At 32.7% G+C, this 17620-nt stretch overlaps 1 protein-coding gene and 1 long non-coding RNA gene across 2 annotated transcripts in view; one reads left to right on the top strand and one right to left on the bottom strand.

The window, feature by feature from the left end:
* The window catches only part of LOC129940764 (Y+L amino acid transporter 2), a 56662-nt gene extending 47978 nt beyond the window's left edge, over positions 1–8684 (top strand). Inside the window, exons 4-10 of the mRNA XM_056049215.1 lie at positions 1676–1801; positions 1888–1981; positions 2224–2438; positions 2531–2760; positions 2877–3129; positions 3296–3357; positions 8303–8684. Coding sequence (XP_055905190.1) covers positions 1676–1801; positions 1888–1981; positions 2224–2438; positions 2531–2760; positions 2877–3129; positions 3296–3357; positions 8303–8305 — 983 coding nt within the window. The 3' untranslated portion in view covers positions 8306–8684. The remainder of the gene's footprint in view (positions 1–1675; positions 1802–1887; positions 1982–2223; positions 2439–2530; positions 2761–2876; positions 3130–3295; positions 3358–8302) is intronic.
* Positions 8685–13020: 4336 nt separating this feature from the next.
* Positions 13021–14118, bottom strand: LOC129942959 (uncharacterized). The gene is made up of 2 exons (XR_008781133.1): positions 13635–14118; positions 13021–13205 (listed from the first exon to the last, which is right to left on the bottom strand). It is a non-coding gene; the product is annotated as an uncharacterized LOC129942959 (long non-coding RNA).
* Positions 14119–17620: the final 3502 nt, after the last annotated feature.

Genomic DNA, 17620 nt, shown 5'->3' with positions numbered 1-17620 from the left:
CCAACTTACAAAAACCCAACACGAAAACCTACAAACTTTAAAGCAAGACAAATAGACAGACGGTATGGAAAGTTATCAGTGTGGGTCGCATCCCAGCCTCTTTTCCTCGTATTGATTTTCGTCCTATTTCGTCGCTATTCTTGCTTCTTTCTCCAGAATGCATAGCCTGCATATTTCAGAAATTTGAGGAAGGTTGTCAAAGCGCAAAATGGGCTACAGATACTCAGACGTTACATCAATTCGTTCGAAGACATTGAACTTGATCTTTTGAACAAATTCTAAACAAAAAGTTTTGCGTTACTGCACAGCCCGTACAGCCCATCAATCATTCTTTATTTTATCCTCATTAACCGCAAAACCCATTTTTGCCGCATCTGCTTTAATACTCACAAAAGCTACATTGACATCACTTTGAATTCTTCCGATTATGTCAATGTCATCAGCGTTTAGCAGTAATCGAACTGATTTTTGAAAGATATTGCCTTTAGTGGTGACATTGGAGCTCTACACTATTCTTTCCAGGACGATGTTAAGGAAATCGTATGACAGCGCATCACCTTGTCTAGAGCCTTTTTGGCATCGAAAGGTTCTGTTAAGTTTTTTCCAACTTTTATGGAGCAGCGCAAATTTTCCATAGCCATTCTTCACAAACGGACGAGTTTGGCAGGAATGCCAAAACTAGACAAGGCTCTATATAGCTCGTCCCTGTAGATGCTGTCATATGCAGCTTTGAAATCGATGATTTCGAGAGAGATTTTGTAATCGATGTTAAGCAGACTGATTTTTCTATAGTCGGTGGAGTTTAGAAGTTCTCATTTTTTTCAGTATCGGGTAAAACAGTATTGAGGTTCCATTCATCGGGAAGTTTGTGCATGCTCCTTACCAAATTATCTCCAGCAGCTTTAAAGAGCTCGGCATTCAGTCTATCTGCTTCAACGGTTTTGTTAGACTTCAGCTTGGATATGGCTAACTTTACTTCATCTAAATCTGAAAAACGGCTTTCGTGTTCCACATTGACAGTGGAATTCAGTTCGTCTTCGACGTTATACAGTTTGTAGAAGTGGGCATTTCATATCCTCTACATTGACAACTTTCGGTTTGAGGTTTATGGACTTGTGAATTTCGATTCACCTGCTTATACAACTTTCGAACTTAATTTCTACTTCTAGACCTCTCAATATCTTTGACCGCACACTTCTCATGTGATGTATTTAACAAATACTCAAGTACATTTTTTTTTTAGCTGTAGTAGTTTTCCCAATTGAATGCAGTCGAAAGCCCGAAAAGCTGTGAATTTTGTAGTCTTCTTGGCATTTCTGTTAAGATTTCTGAACGACTCGACGGAAATCAAACACCTTCTTTCACCAACCAACAAATCTTCGACGAGATATATACTTTTGAGTAGTCTTGGGTCACGTACTTATATATCCGATCTATGTTTTCCTTATTTTAATAACTATAAGTATTGATCTGCAAATTCTCCTTAAATTATTAAGATTAAGGGTTTCACAGACCATTTAATATTCTGCTTTCTTCTTTAAAAAAATTGTCAAACCCTCATAGGATTGCATCAAAAATTACTCATTTTGCATAGTTAATCCATTCCCTTACCTTACAACACTATACCATAAACATAACAATGTAATAACTTATTTTGTTTTATTTTTCATTTCAGTGGTCTTGACGTTTGTAAATTGCTGGGATGTTAAATGGGCCACATGGGTGCAGGATATTTTCACCTACGCCAAGCTATTAGCTTTGTTTATTGTCATTGCAACTGGCATGTATCAATTAAGTCTGGGTAAGTATCTTAACCATTCTTTGTTATGCTTCTATTTATAGTAACTATAATCTTCTTCTGTTTTTTTTTTAAATTGTATCCTACAGGAAAAACTGAATACTTCACATTTGAAAATACAAATACTCAAGTGACTTCATTGGCACTTTCATTCTATTCTGGATTATTCGCCTACAATGGATGGTAAGTTGTTTCCGCCTCCTCTTGAAAACCAATTAGAATGAACCTTCAATTTTAAACCATCCAAACCGAAACCCCCCACATCAACTTACAGTCTACACACACAAAATCTAGACCAATCCTATTATAAAATTGTATTATTATTTTGAAAGCTCAAGGGATCTTTCTCTGTTGTTATAAGAGCGGAATATTTTTATAAACAATCATCCTATGTAATTCCATTTTCTTCACATCCCCATCACCAGGAACTATCTCAACTTCATTATTGAGGAACTTAAGGACCCAGTGAAAAATCTACCAAGAGCCATTGCGATATCATGCACTCTGGTGACGGTGGTGTATTTGCTGGCTAATGTTGCATTCTACACAACTCTATCGCCGGAAGAAGTCCTTGGGTCAGAAGCTGTCGCTGTTGCTTACGCTGATAGGATATTTGGACAATTCGCATGGACAATTCCTGGTAAGAACTCGCAATATATTTATTTTTCCTCATTTATGTGTGTATGTAAGTTGGGTATAACGTGCTTTTTCATCTTTCCTCTACATTAATAGTCTTTGTGGCATTATCAACTTTCGGAGCTGTCAACGGAATCCTCTTAACGTCATCACGACTTTTCTATGCTGGCGCTTGCGAGGGACAAATGCCTGAGATTCTTACAATGATCCAAATACAACGATTCACTCCAACCCCTGCTGTTCTGGTAATGGCACTCCTCTCGATGTTGTATCTTACAAGCTCCAACATCTTTGCACTGATTAATTATGTCGGCTTTGCCACATGGGTAAGTTTGAAGAAAAATTAGTCTTGTGAGAAGGATATTTATATCCTTTTTTGAGAAATAAAATATGCTTACATTAATTTTTCTTTTCTGGCTCATGTTGAATGGTAATTTTGCAGTTGAGTATCGGAGTGTCGGTCCTTTGCCTGCCATGGTTGAGATGGGCTCAACCCAACCTGCCACGACCAATTCGTGTGCCCCTTGTCTTCCCAATTGTATATTTGCTTGCTACACTTTTCGTCACCATTGTCCCAATGTATGCTAGTCCGGTAGAGACTGGCTATGGTATTTTAATGATTCTGTCCAGTGTGCCAGTTTACTTGGTATTTATTGCGTGGAAAAATAAGCCATTATGGTTCCAGAGAACAATGGGTAAGTTCTAGTCAATTTAGATTATTCCTATTTTAAGAAATTTAAAACACTTCAACACACATATTCGTAACTATCTCTTCCTCTTTTCTTCTACTTTCTTTTTTAATTTTCTTTTAATTTAATTTATTATTTTATTTTTTCAAAAAATACCTATACTATTTTTTAGGTGGATTTACACAAGTACTGCAAAAAATGATGATGGTTGTTCGACCTAAAACTGCTTCCAAGGTTTTTATTTAATTTTTATTTTATTTAATTATTTTCTAAAAAATAAATATTTATTTTGAATGTTTGAATTCTAGAAATGCACTTACGTTCAATTTTCATGCACTTTTTAGATTTTTGTTTAAAGAAAAATTAAGCATTTTTTTATGTTAACTTCGTTTTGTATTGAAAAGTTTTGATATTTTATATGCTTTTTTGTACATACACACAATCTACTTACACTTGCACACATTTTTATTTTGAATTTCGTGTTCATTAATATCTTTTTCGTACTGTTTTTAAAAATGCAATAAAATAATATAATTAGATTTATCCATTTAAATTACGACTTTACTATTAAGATCAATTTTTTGCCTGGGTTGGCTTCAAAAAAATGTCATTCTGTCACTTGAATTTACAAAGATAATGGTTGCACCTACAGCATTCCTCACTTTGGAAATAAGTTTTTTAATATTTTCCAACTTTCTTCAAGGTTAAAACGGCTTATTTCAAAGAAACTAAAAAGCACAACCTGTGAAGTACTTTTAGATCGTTAAAAACAAGTCAGTTTCAGATGGTTGCCTAAGGATTAAACCTCAATTTAAAAATATAACTCCTTTTTAATGGGTCTGATTTGTCGTATTGAAAATGTTGACATTTCTCGACGTGTCAAGGTCCCTAGAGTCGAAATAAAAGAACGGACAATTTGTACGGAAACTTTACGATTAAAAAATGGTTTCATCTCCAAAACAATTATGTGCAACTAAAAATAACGTTTTCAGTATCTGATAAAAATTTGAGTAAAATCGAATTGACAGTTTTTTTATAAAAATAAAAACCTAAAAAAACATTTATCAAAGTTTGCAAAAATTGATTTTCGACTCAAATATCTTATCAAATTCTTAAGGTTATGGCTTTAAACTTATTTGTCTTATGAGAAATATTGTTTTTAAAATCTGGTAAAATTTTGAGAAAAATCAAATTGACAGTTTTTTTACAAAAAATAAAAACTTAAAAGAAAATTAACCAAAAGTTGATGAAAATTGATTTTCGACACAAATATCTTTTCAAAAATTTGAGAATATGGCTTTTAACTTACTTTAAATTATAAGAAATATTATTATATAGTTTTGAGAAAAATCGAATTGACAGTTTGCTTACAAAAAAATAAAACCTAACCAAAAGAATAGTAAAAGTTGGTAAAAATTGATTTCCGACTCGAATATCTTTTCAAAACTTTGGCTTTAAACTACTTTATATTTTAAAAATATTCTTGTAAAGATTCAATCAAATTGTTAGCAAAATCGAATTGACAGTTTTTTTTAAACTAAAAACTTAAAAAAAATATAACAAAAGTTGGTAAAAATCGATTTTCGACTCAAATATCTTTTCAAAAATTTGAGATTATTTCTTCTAATTAATTTTCACTTATAAGAAATATTGCTTTCAACATTCGTAAAAATTTGAGAAAAATTGAGTCAACAGTTTTTTTTTTACAAAAATTAAAAACCTAATAAAAATTAATACTAAAATTGGAAAAATTGTTTTCAACTAAAAATCCCATTTAAAAAAAATAGATTTTTAAATCAAACTGTTTCATTATATGAAAATATTGTTGGTAATTTAGAAATTTGTGAAAATAATTCAATTGACAACTTTTTTGACCCAACTCAAAAACCTACAAACTTTTAAGCAAGACAAATGGACAGACGGGATGGGAAGTTATCAGTGTGGGTCTCATCCTAGCTTCTTTTTAACTTAACATATAAGAATCTATTGTAGTCATTCTGATTTGTCGAATTGAAGACAGGTCTCGACGTTTCAAGGTACCTAGAATCTACAGCAAAGATTTTAAGAGAGATATGGATGTGTTCATATGTTCGTGATACCAATTTTTGTCGATCAAAACCCAGAAAACCTACAAAAACAACAACAAACTGATAGATAAGTAATGATTGTCGCTTCATTTATTAGGAGAACAAAGATATTAACTTCAAGATTGCTCCTTCAATCCCTCATAGTACTTCCAGCCCATCTAAAGAAACAAAAAGAATATCATGAAGCTTATGAAATGTTTATCAAACATTCAAAAGCAAATGATAAAGCGAATATCTCATCTGCAGCACAACAGAAATGATCGCAACCGTTTTTTTCGTTCCTAATCAAAACTCCCCTCAAACACGTCAACAACTGCCTTTAACTATCTATTATTAAAATGCAACTCAGTCAGTCTCAAGATCATCATATTTGCTTCCTTTAGATGTCTACACTTTGAATGAAACGAATCTGATCATCTGTATCAATAGCCTAAATTTGTTTAACTCTTCTATTAATGTGCCTTTATATAATCGTAAACTTCGATATCTGCAAAACCAAACCAACAAGCTGTGGAAAATATTCCTACGCTCTTAATGCCTACCTGACTACACTACGTACTTTAGTGCTTATTCTCATTTCAACGATTTATCTCAATGAATATTTCCTAAAATATAGAAAACATATTTTATAACTTCAATTCAAAAGAAAGGACCTACGAAAAGGTGATAAACTATCGACCGATTGCTAAACTTTCTCATACCCCAAAAATGTTTGAAAGCATTCTATAGGAACCCCTTACATCTCTAACTACCACAAACCTTGAACAGTTCATTTTGTTCACTTTAAGAGCCTTAGAAAACTGGCTTCAGCAAAGCGTTTGACTAAATTTCTCATAGTCTTATATTCTTCAAACTTTTCTACTTAGGTTTAAAACTCTTTTCCTGAAATGGATTACTTCTTTAATTGAATATAGTGAATATTATATCTAATTTAGATCCACTCGTTGCAATCCTATTCTAGCAAATCCTGGTGTTCCCCAAGTTAGTTGTTTAGGCACTCTACTTTTTATCCTTACAATTACTGACATTAACATATTCATTACACATTGTCAAATATCCTTTTGATACCAATTTTTTTTTTAATCATTGCAACTCATGAAGACTTATCTCTTCTCCAAACATATCTCGAAAATTTCTCCTCCCAGTGTTCAAAAAATGTCTTAGATCTCAAGGCAAATGCCAGACACTTTTTCGCGTAAACGCATTAAAAAATCTTATAATCGTAGTGCTCTGAAATTTCTACTTCATATTGAGGAAATAATTCACAAGGCCAGCTCTGAATTAGGTTTTATTAAAAGATGGTCCAAAGAATTTTCTAACCCTTACGTGACCCGATCGCTATGCATGACGTACTCGCATGTCCGACCTCTCCGTTAATATGCGTCGCAGGTTTGATTTCCAAACGATTTCTTCCTTTTGAAAATCCTTTGGTTTTCCACCTTATTTGTGATTGTCAACTCATTCCAGAAATGGAAAAAAATTGTGACATACTGTTCATGCACCGGCTTCTATCTGGCTCAGTTGACTGCTCCTTTCTTTATAATTCGATTTCTTTTAACACCCGCAACCTGAGAAACTCTTGCCTCTTCTATTTACCAACTCACCGCACCTCCTATGGGCTTAACGAACCTCTGACCCGTGCGTTTCGGTTGGTCAATTCTATTCCACATTCATTTGATTTCAACATTAGCACTTATAACCTCAAACTCATTCTGACCCACCCCCATACTAACAGCTTCAATTAAGCAACATAAATGGAAGTAAAGCTCCCATTAAAATAAGCATTTTCTTCAAGTTTTAAACAAAACAAGAAATAGGGAAGTTATTTGTATAATGGTCACATTTTTCATAGTAAATGTAGGCTTACCTTATGCAAAATTCGCCCATTTAAAAATTGCAAAATAAATGGTAGTGTACCTGAAGGGTCCACATTGTCTACTGATCTCTTCTTTATGTTTAAAACTTATCCATTGTATAGAGTTTTTCAGATGTTGTGTGTAGATGTTGTGGCATAACTTTTGCACTGTGGCACGTAGTGCCATCCTGCTGGAACTACATGTGGTCAAAGTCCATATGGTTCAATTTGGGCCATAAGAAATTAGTTATGTAGGACTCGCTGTTGAGGGTGACCGCCACTCTAACATCGTTTTCAAAAATGTACAGGCCAATTACACAGTGCCGCCGCCCAAAATCCACACCAAACGGTAACTTTTTTAGTAACCTCGCGTAGGTTGGTGTCGTCCCATTTACAAGAATTTTGCTTGTTAACAGAGACATTCATCTAAGAATACGCCTCGTGATGATTTTTTCGGCCAAAATTGAAGTCCTCTTCCAAACTATTCGAAACCCAGCCAGCGAACAAACGACGTTGTCTTTGGCTATGAACTTTGAGCTCCTAAGTCAGTTGGTATCTTGTACGGGCGTAGGCCCAAGTTCCAACGAAAAATTCACCAACCTGAAGTCAGCAAAAGGCTGAGATCTTGTGCATGGAAGGAACAGACTGCCTCGGGTTCTCCAGTGCACTTTCACGGACCTCGGCAATGTTCTCGTCCGATCTTGCGTTCCTTGAACGTACGGGTGTTGGCTGATTGTTTACTAAAGAGTTAAAGAGTCGACTGTGAAGGGCTACCACGTCTACCTTAAAATAGGCACAATGCGCGCAACGTCTTCGTTTACGAATACTCATTTTGATAATAAATGTGTATCATTTGAACGTGCTGTTCAATCGTAAAACTTTCCATGATGATTTGGCATAAGCAACTTAATAATAAAAAACTATTTGACAGATGTCACCATAACAAAATAAAAAAATGAATATAAAAAAAATTAAAATTCCACTTCAAGTCACGAAAAATACGTTAAAACTCATTTAAATTAAAATCGAAATTTTGCAAATATTGTGAATATGCTTTCATAAATGCTTGACGAAAACAATATTTGTAAATAAATTAAAAAAAAAAGGTTTTCATAAAATAAATGGTTAATCTAGTTTTAAAACATTTATCAAATAAAACTTAGACCGATGCATGTATGTACTTATAATAACATTATTTCCATTTCACTAATAAATTTGTTTCTTGTTTCATTTTCAGTAAATATAACAATTTTCCTGCAAAAGATGCTCATGGTTTTAGGAAAAACCAAACCAGCTCAGGTGTAAAAATAATATAAATTAATTAAAATTAAAATAAAGAACAAAAGTAAAAATTAAAAAAAAAAACATAACTTATACCTACAGTTTAATATTTAATTATTATTTAGTTGCTTGTCGTAAACATAAACAAACAAATTTAAACAAGAATCAATATAAATATTATTAATTATACTTCATACAAAAAAAAAGAATATAACATTTCGTATTTACAGATTATGTATATCTTTTCTTTTTTAAGTATTTCATTTTGCATTTTATTAAGTTTAAAAAGCACCCATATACAAATTATTGTGAAACTCAATGCTTAGCATTTTTTTTAATGTTAATAAATAAACATTTATTTGTATACATACAAATAGATTTACAGATATTTTGTTTACAAAACTTATTTTTTTAAATTATTTATATAAGTTCATAAGAATCGAAATTCATAATGTTGTTGAATAAATAGATATACTTTTTATTTAAGTGAAAATATGTTTTAGATAATAAGTAAAATCATGATAATAATGATCATTAATTTTCCTAAACTTTAATTTTATATTATTTTAAGTTTGCCTACAATTTATGATTTTTATAGTTATTTTTAATAAATTTTTATTTTATGAAGAAATTGTTTAAAAAGTTTTCCTATTATTTTATACTTTACGTTAAAACCAAAGTTTTACGCATAATTCGATTTCAAGTGATATTTCCATATTAAAAATCATAATCTATTTTGATGGTTAAAAATCTTATCGTGCTCGCTTGTTAATAATAATACATTTTGATTACTTCAGTTTAAAAATTCAGTAACGGTCGCTTGTTCCGTTTTGGATTAGTTGTCCGAAAACTTTCAATTATTTTTTCTGAAAGAACTTAAATTTACTTCTAAAAAAATAAGCAAGAACTAAAAGTCAAACTAAAATTTAACTTCGAATTTAAATTTAACCTTAAAAACTAACGTCACTTAAAATGGTATTATAGTTTTGCTGGGACAAAATCAAAAAATCTATAAGCAACTCTTTGCAGTGCTTTTGGTTTTGAAGAATATAGAATGACAAGTGGTAATTTAATTTTCTGCAAAATAATATATTTATTTTATCTGTTCGGACCACTATGACTTTTCAGTATTGACTTATATGTATATTCAATTTTGAAAAAAATTGATTTACATTCCGCTTACACTGAATACGCACAAACATTTTTAAAATACTTTTTACATATTTTCCAAATATTGATAAGTATCTTAAGATTTTTAAGAAAATAACTGTCCAAAATGAATCACTAGCTTTTCTTTCGCCAACTGGCAAAGCTTTCTACTTTAAAAAGTTGAATATTTTGTTGAGTCAACTGAATAGGTACAGAAATTAAGATTGTTATTTTCTTCCAATAAAACAAGTTCAATATGAATCCTACAGCTTTTTGACATTTTGCAACGAAATTTCCCAGCTAACTTAATTGCAGAAATGAAGCATTCCTTGTCTTCAAACTTACGATCACACTAAAAAAGTCACCCCATTAAATATTTTTAGTAGTCAATTGACCATTTGGTAGTCAATTTTCAGACGATAACCGCGATTATCAATAGAATAATTTTCGGTTGTCAATTTTGGGACCCAAAATGTTCTTACAAATGGTAGTCAATATGACAACTGTAGTATTCAAAATGACAACTTTTGGTTGAAGGAAATTGAAACTACGGTTGTCATATTGACTAAAGTGGTAGTCAATCCGACAACTGCTGTAGACAATATAGCAACTGCGGTAGTCAATTTGACAATTTTGGTTGAAAGAAGTTGAAACTACGGTAGTCAATATAACACCTGCAATAGTCAAAACGACAACTGCGGTAGTTAATATGACAATATTTGTTGAAAACCGAAATGTAATTTGAGTACTGGGTAGTCAATATGAAAATACTCGATAGTTAATTTTGGTAGTCAATATGACAATCAAGTTGAAGTTCACCGAAGTTTTTCAATTGACTACTTTTATTGTCATATTAAAAACCCAAAATTGATAATCGAGAATTGTTCTATTGACTATCCTGTTGTCAATTTTAAAAATAAGGTTGTCATTTTGCCAATTTGGACAAATTTCTATCGAAGATTATTAATGTGACAACTTTTTTTTCTGTGCACCTTCATTAATTGTAGGTTCTTCGCATTCCCAAGCTTTTATTATGAGCACCGAGTGAATAGGTGCGTTATCATGTTGGTAGGCTTAGTCAGATTGTTTATAATATTATTAACAACCTCAACCTTAACTGTTCCATAATAACTGACAGTTTTACCATTTTTAGACGTACTGTTACATACAGAGATTATTTCTTTAGCTGCACTACACGAATGTGAAATTCTTTACCAGGCGAAATAGCCAGTTGGATTCCTCCCCTTGAACAATTTAACCGTAATACCCTTACTGCTAGGAATGCCCATCAGTTTACCCTTGAGTCCAATTTCTGACGTACAGTTAAATACGGAGATTCTTTCTTTAGGTGCACTCCATGAATGTGGAATGCTTTTCCAGGCTCAATATTTCCCTTTCATTACAATGTGAGAAGACATTCTAAGTCAATGTGCATTGGCTTCTTCTTTTTAATCCTATCTTCTTTTCCTAATTAATCGCACTGTGTCTAATCATTTTAGGGGTATTTATAACCCCTTTAGTGGACGCATAATGTTAAAAAGGAGCTTGAAACACCAAATTGTAAAATTAAAAGGTTGACCAATTAGGTCCCAGAAATTAAATAGTTGTTTAGTCTGAAAAAACCTCGTGATACCATTTTTTTTCAAGATTATTTGAGTTTTGAAAAACTCTAATAGAATAACTTTCAGTTGTTCTTCAAGTACCGGTTTTTTCTTAATTTTTATTCGTGTATGACGCCTCTATTTTAACAACTTTTTAAAATGTTAAGAGACTTGCGTATATGCCAATCTTGTATTTTATTTTTGCCCCAGAATCACAACAATGCAGGCCTTAAAATTGCTCGTCTTCTCAAGCTGCTGTTGCAGGTCTTTTCATCTGTACCAATCTAGATTTTTTAAGTAAGAATAAAAGCCAATAAGATTTTGGCCAGTTTTATCAGCTGACGATTTAAGGTTTTGAAACACTTGTAAGGCATGTAGATATATCCATTGGTCTTAAAATAAGATTAAATTTCATTAAAAAACACTTAAATTGCATCGACAGATGTCACAAAAACCCTCAATATTTGAATACAATGTAAAAAGCATTTTCGAAAACAATTGTGCATATTTTGTAGAAGCGAAGTTTTTTTTTTCTTACAACTTAAACTTAAAATTTGAACTTTTCTGTTAATTGTAAAAAACAATATCATTTAAAAGGCTGTTGTATCCACTTTTAAGCACATTTTGGGCGGCAACTCGGTTATACCTTGAGAAATGATGGTATTTAATGATTATTGCACAATCGCGCCTGATCTTTGTTGCCAAAAAGTGATATTTTACGCCCAGGAAACTTCTCACGCAATAAAACCATAATTTGTATATTCGAGCGCCTTTTTACTCAAGTCATGACCTCCAATCGCAGGGCTTCCGGCAAAAAAAAAGTGTCAACACATTCAATTGTCTTGAACGTCGCTGGGAAATCACTTCCCTCAAATATCTTCACAATCTTACCGATTGCTTTTGTAGTTGGTCGGTTAATCATCTCCTAGTGAGAAAATGTGGCTATGTTGGAATTAACACTTTTGCAGCTATTTTTAATAATCGCTACGCATTCTTCGACTGTTAAGCTAAACATTATCATAAATAACAAAGATTCAACTCATATTGGCTGAGTTTAATTTCAGATAGATAGTGATAGAGAGCTTTTTGATCCATAACATCTGGATTATCAATAACCCTATCCAAAAAATTCTATTACCTATACCTTTCTGCCTAATAGAACGCTGATTCAACATATGATTTAATGTAAAGAAGCCTGAAAATTGGTTTCAAATGTGTATATTTTTGTTGCTAAAAATCCAGTAAATAATAGAAATTTTACTTAACAATAATTTCAGACCTATAAATATTAATATTCGTTTTTCATTTGTGAACAGATGTAAGTTTTTATTTTTTGACAGCCTTCTTAGTTTAGGTATCCAACTCGTTCAATTAAAGTATCTAAAAATCGAAATATAGCATAAGATTGAACGCATCCATTATGACACTTTAAATGACAGTTAAGTTTGACAGATGTCATATGTCAGTGCTTCCAACCAAAACCGTTAAATGAAATGCCCTAAAAGAAAATTTTTCGGTTTAAAATGAAAAGATTCGAAATGAAGTTTCAGAAAAAATGGCTGGAGGAAAGGACGTTTTGTTTAAGTTAAGATTTTGGGTACATTTTTTACACATTTCGTCTCTTCAGTCTCCCGCTGATGAGTATGATCTTTGTTTTTCTAACTTTTGGTTTTCTTTTTATAAAAGTTAAGATTGGATTTATAAAAAAATTAATGCAGTTATAGAAAAATTAGAGTTATGTGCATAAGACATTAACAATTGACTATTTTTATAATTTTATTTTTTTTTTTAAATAATAAAATACTCATGAAACTACTTTTCCCACACTTTTATATTAATCTTAGAATTGTCTATATTTTGTTAAAAAACAAAACATTCATAGCTTAAAATTTCTTATATTTACAGTTTTTATCTTTAAATATAATTTACTTATCATTTTTATGCTTGCAACCAATAAAACTCATAAAACATTGCTTTTAAAAGTATAAATAATGTTAACATTTGCGAGAAAAAATTAATAACTGCCACATATGTATTTGTAAAACTAGAACCTAGAATTTATACTTGACCAAATCAAAACATTTTTGAATTATATTTGCCAGCTTAAGCCTAGTACGCTGCTGATGCGAAACGAAATTTCCCATACAAAAATGACATGACGAAATCATAAACGAAAAATTTCGCTGTGCTTTTCGTTTTTCAGTACGCTGCTGAACAACGAAATGTGTCATTTTAGTGGATAGCTGTACTAGATTTTTTAGTACAATTCTCCACTCTTTTCGTTCTCAATTTAATTGCCCGGTATATTAATTGCTTGCGAAATTTTGACGTTTAATTTATTTATTGGAAAAAATTGTTTACAAATCAAAATTGAAAATTGTTTACTCGTGACTTTCGGTGTTTTTGTTTTTTGTTTTCCACAGCTGACAGAACTCTACACAAATATTTTTCCGTTGTGGTTTTCGTTTTAATTTCGCTCTACACTTGGAGACCACCGAAAAATTTCGTTTCGCATCAGCAGCGTACTAGGCTTTAAACAAAATTAAATAATTTAGTATGATTTAAACATTTTCCTGAAACATATCAAAAATTGTATTTATTAATTTATTGAAAAAAAAACAAACAGTACACAGAATTCATTGCATTTTCGCTCCTATCTTTTTCTTGATGAGCTCTTTATCATTTATCAAGGAATCTTACAACACTTTTATTTAAAAAATCAAATCCATAAAATATAAATTAAAAAAAAACTTTTAATGCATAACTTTTTAATAATTATAACAAATAAAATCATGTGTATATTTCTGTATGTTGTTGAAAGTTTGTGTTGGCACAAAATAAAATGTATTACTTATCTGAAGAACTGTTAAACAAAATAAAGAATTTATCAGTATAATAAATTTAAAAAAAAATATATAAAGATTTGTTGACAATAATATTATTATACCTAGTATATTATACATAATTATACCTATGTATTTTTGTTTTAAATCTAAAAAGAAAAAAAGAAAATTATTATACTCTCTGCAAGAAAAAATATATATGTACGTATTTATATGTAATCTATAATATAAATAAATATGATTTAAAAAATGGAATGAAATTATTATTAATTTAAAAAAAAAATGGTATCGTATAGGGAAGGGTTTTTAAAAGAAACTAAAACTAAAGACGTCCAAATTTTGAAAGTTGGAAAATATCTCCCTTCTGCGTTTTTGCTCAATTCTGGATAATTCTGGTCGATCGCTTCAAGCAGTCCAGTTTTTCGTAGTAGATGGTAGAATTAAGCGTCTGACAATATGGTAGCAGCTCATAGTGTATGATTCCCTTACAATCCTACCAAACACACAGCAAAACCTTCCTGGCCCTCAATCCCGGTTGGCCACTGTTTGGGATGATTCACAGGCCTTTAACCACGACCGTTTTCGCTTAATATTGCCGTATGTGATCCATTTTCTTCGCCAGTCACCATGCGCTCCATCGCAGGCGTAGATTCAGTCCAGAAGGTTTTTTGCTCCAAATCATGCGACACCTAGACATCAAGCTTTTTTCTATCCATCTGATTTAAAATAGTTTGGTGACTAACTCCCATCTCCTGGCCGATGTCACGAGATGCCACATGCCGGTCTTAATCGATGTTTTCCATGATTTTAATCGGTATTCGTCTACACCGGTCTTCCGCCGTCTAGCTTGTCCATGGTGTTGTTTTCACCGGCTCTGAATCGTAGAAATCATTCGCGGTTCGAAGTGATAGAGTACCACCCGTTTCTCTAGGGGATTTGCCTTTAACGAAGGAAAATTCTAAAATAGCGCGAACTTCGGCGTTAGTAAACTCAATGTTTATACCTCTACAACAAGACCAATGTAGCGCTTTGTACATAGCCGCGAAATACAAAAGACAAAAACCCGGAAAGGCTTAATTTTCCAACCTTTATTTATGGATAACCCTGACGGTAACTATTCTACAAAATTCTATGTTTAGAGTGAAACATAAATATTTCGATTATTATATAATAGTACCCTCTCTAATTAAAAAGGGAAACTCTTTCGCAAAGCGGAATTTAAAGTTTGTATCGAGTGTTAACAAGGAAAATGACAAGAATATTAAATGGCTACCTATAAATAATATGGGCTAAAGTAAACAAAGTTTGAACGTTGACATTATGCGCGAAACATTACATCATTTAATTGGCCACCTGGCAAATTTTCAGGTAATTTTCAACCACTTGCTAGAGTACTTAAAGATCTTGACATTCACAAATCCGCTGGCTCGTATAGTATCCCCGCTTATCTCCTGAAGAGGTGTTCTTCGACGCTGGCAAAACCACTGCGTAAGCTTTTCTATCTGTCCTATTCTACAGGTCTATTTCCCAGTTGATGGAAAACAGCATTTATTCAGCCTGTCCCTCTAACTATCATCCAATTGCACTTACGTCCCTTCTTTGCTAGGTCATGGAAACGCTGATTAATTTTCAGCTTAAAAAATATCTTGAAGAACGAAAGCTTCTTCGCTGGCTTTCTTATAATCCAGGAGGCGGCCGCCGCCTCCCAAACTATTAGCAATAGATCCACTGGTGATCTTATGGTTTATCTCACCGAATAGTGGAACAAAACTTTACATCGTTTTGGAGAAAGTAAGATCATTGCACTTGATATTTCAAAGGCATTTAATAGAGTTTGGCATCAAGCTCTCTTATCGAAAATGCGTGCTTTTGGTATTGATAAATCTCTTCTTTGTTTCGTTATAAATTACCTTTCGGGCCGTTCAATTCAAGAAGTATGGGTTCAAATATGATATTTACAGAATAAACGCTGGTGTGCCCCAAGGCTCCGTTTTGTCTCCGACTCTCTTCCTTATATTCATAAATGATATTTTGTCTGAAACTTCTAACCCACTACATTGTTTTGCTGATGACAGCACCCTTTACTTTTTATATTCGTTTTTAGATTCTCATCCTTGTTTTTCGGATGTGGACTAACAACGGCAGCGTATGATAAGCTCATTAAATTCTGATCTTGACAGCATTGTACAATGGCGAATCAAACACAGTGTAGAATTGAATGCTTTGAAAACCCTTTATTTGTCCAAACACAATTCCCATATCTGGGCAGGCGCTCCAAAAACACACTTGGACATCTTGGACAGAATTCAAAAGAGAGCTCTAAAAATGATAGGTGACTATTGTATAACTAAAACTTTTGTATCTTTTATTTTATCGCTAATTTCAAAAACAATGCTCTGATGAAATAGACAGTTACAATCCTTCACTCAAAGAATTCAACCGTAATAGTTCTTCGAGGAATTCTTATCAGCCTTAAACCCTATTTCAAACGTCCTGTAAAGTACAGAGATTCTTACTTTAACTGCACTACACGAATGTGAAATGCTTTACCAGACTCAATATTTCCCTTTCATTGCATTGTGCACGCATTCAAAACCAATGTGCATCGGTATCTCCTTTCCAATCCTAACCCTTCTTCCTAATTGATCACATTGTGTATAATCATTATACGGGTATGCATGTCCCCTTGAGTACGCGGACAATAAAAAAAAATGTTTAACACATATTGGGCGGCATTTCAGCCATAACTTGACGAATGTTGGTTTTTAAATGCTCAAGAATTAAAGGTTTATCGGCATAAACCTGGTCTTTCGCGTAGCACCACAAAAACAATCCAGCGCTCTCAAATCGCATGATCTCGCTGCCCAGTTGATATCGTCACTACCGCGACGATGAGAAATTACGCAGCCAGGAAATGTGTCCTGCAACTAAACCATATTCGTTGGAGTTGTGTGGCATGTGTTACTGTCTTGTTGAAACCACATATTCTCCAAGTCGTATTCTTTAATAACAGACAGAAAAAGTATGACCATAACCCTCCGAATTGAGGGTTACTGTCCTTCCATCGTCGTTTTCTAAGAAGAAAGGTCCAATAAAACCTACAAAACAATAGAGCGCACCAAACAGTGACTTTCTGTGGATGGAATAGCCTCCCTTAAACTACTTTTGAATTCTCAGAACAACGAATGCGACAATTTTGTTTATTAACATAGCCACCAATTGAGAAATGTGCTTCGTCGCTGAAGGAAGGTTTGTTCGAAAAATTACCGTCCACCGCCTGTTGTTCAAACACACATTCGACGTTTCTACGCCGTTGTGAACGGTCATATAAATGCAAAATACGACCCTTTTAGTGCGGTAAGATAGTCCTAGTTCCTGAGAAAGAGGAGGAATCGAAAAATTTGGGTCTTAGGCAACATTTTTACTTACAGCAGCGATATTTTTAGTTTCAATGTCTGTTCAAATTTCTTCACAATTTTGCCAACTGATTGCGTTTTTGGAACATTATGTAAACCATAATCTTCTCTTAAAGCCCCAGTGGCAGAATCACCATTTTTGTAATAGGTTTTAACAATTTGTAAGCATTGTTCGATTGTAAAGTGATCCATTTTCGTAATGTCAGACTTTCAACTGACAAAAAAAAATTGCTTTAACATTAAGGATGTTACTAGTGGATTTGCT

Source organism: Eupeodes corollae, chromosome 1 (assembly GCF_945859685.1).
Source record: "Eupeodes corollae chromosome 1, idEupCoro1.1, whole genome shotgun sequence".
Lineage (NCBI taxonomy): Eukaryota > Metazoa > Arthropoda > Insecta > Diptera > Syrphidae > Eupeodes > Eupeodes corollae.
This window is presented reverse-complemented; position numbering and strand designations above follow the sequence as displayed.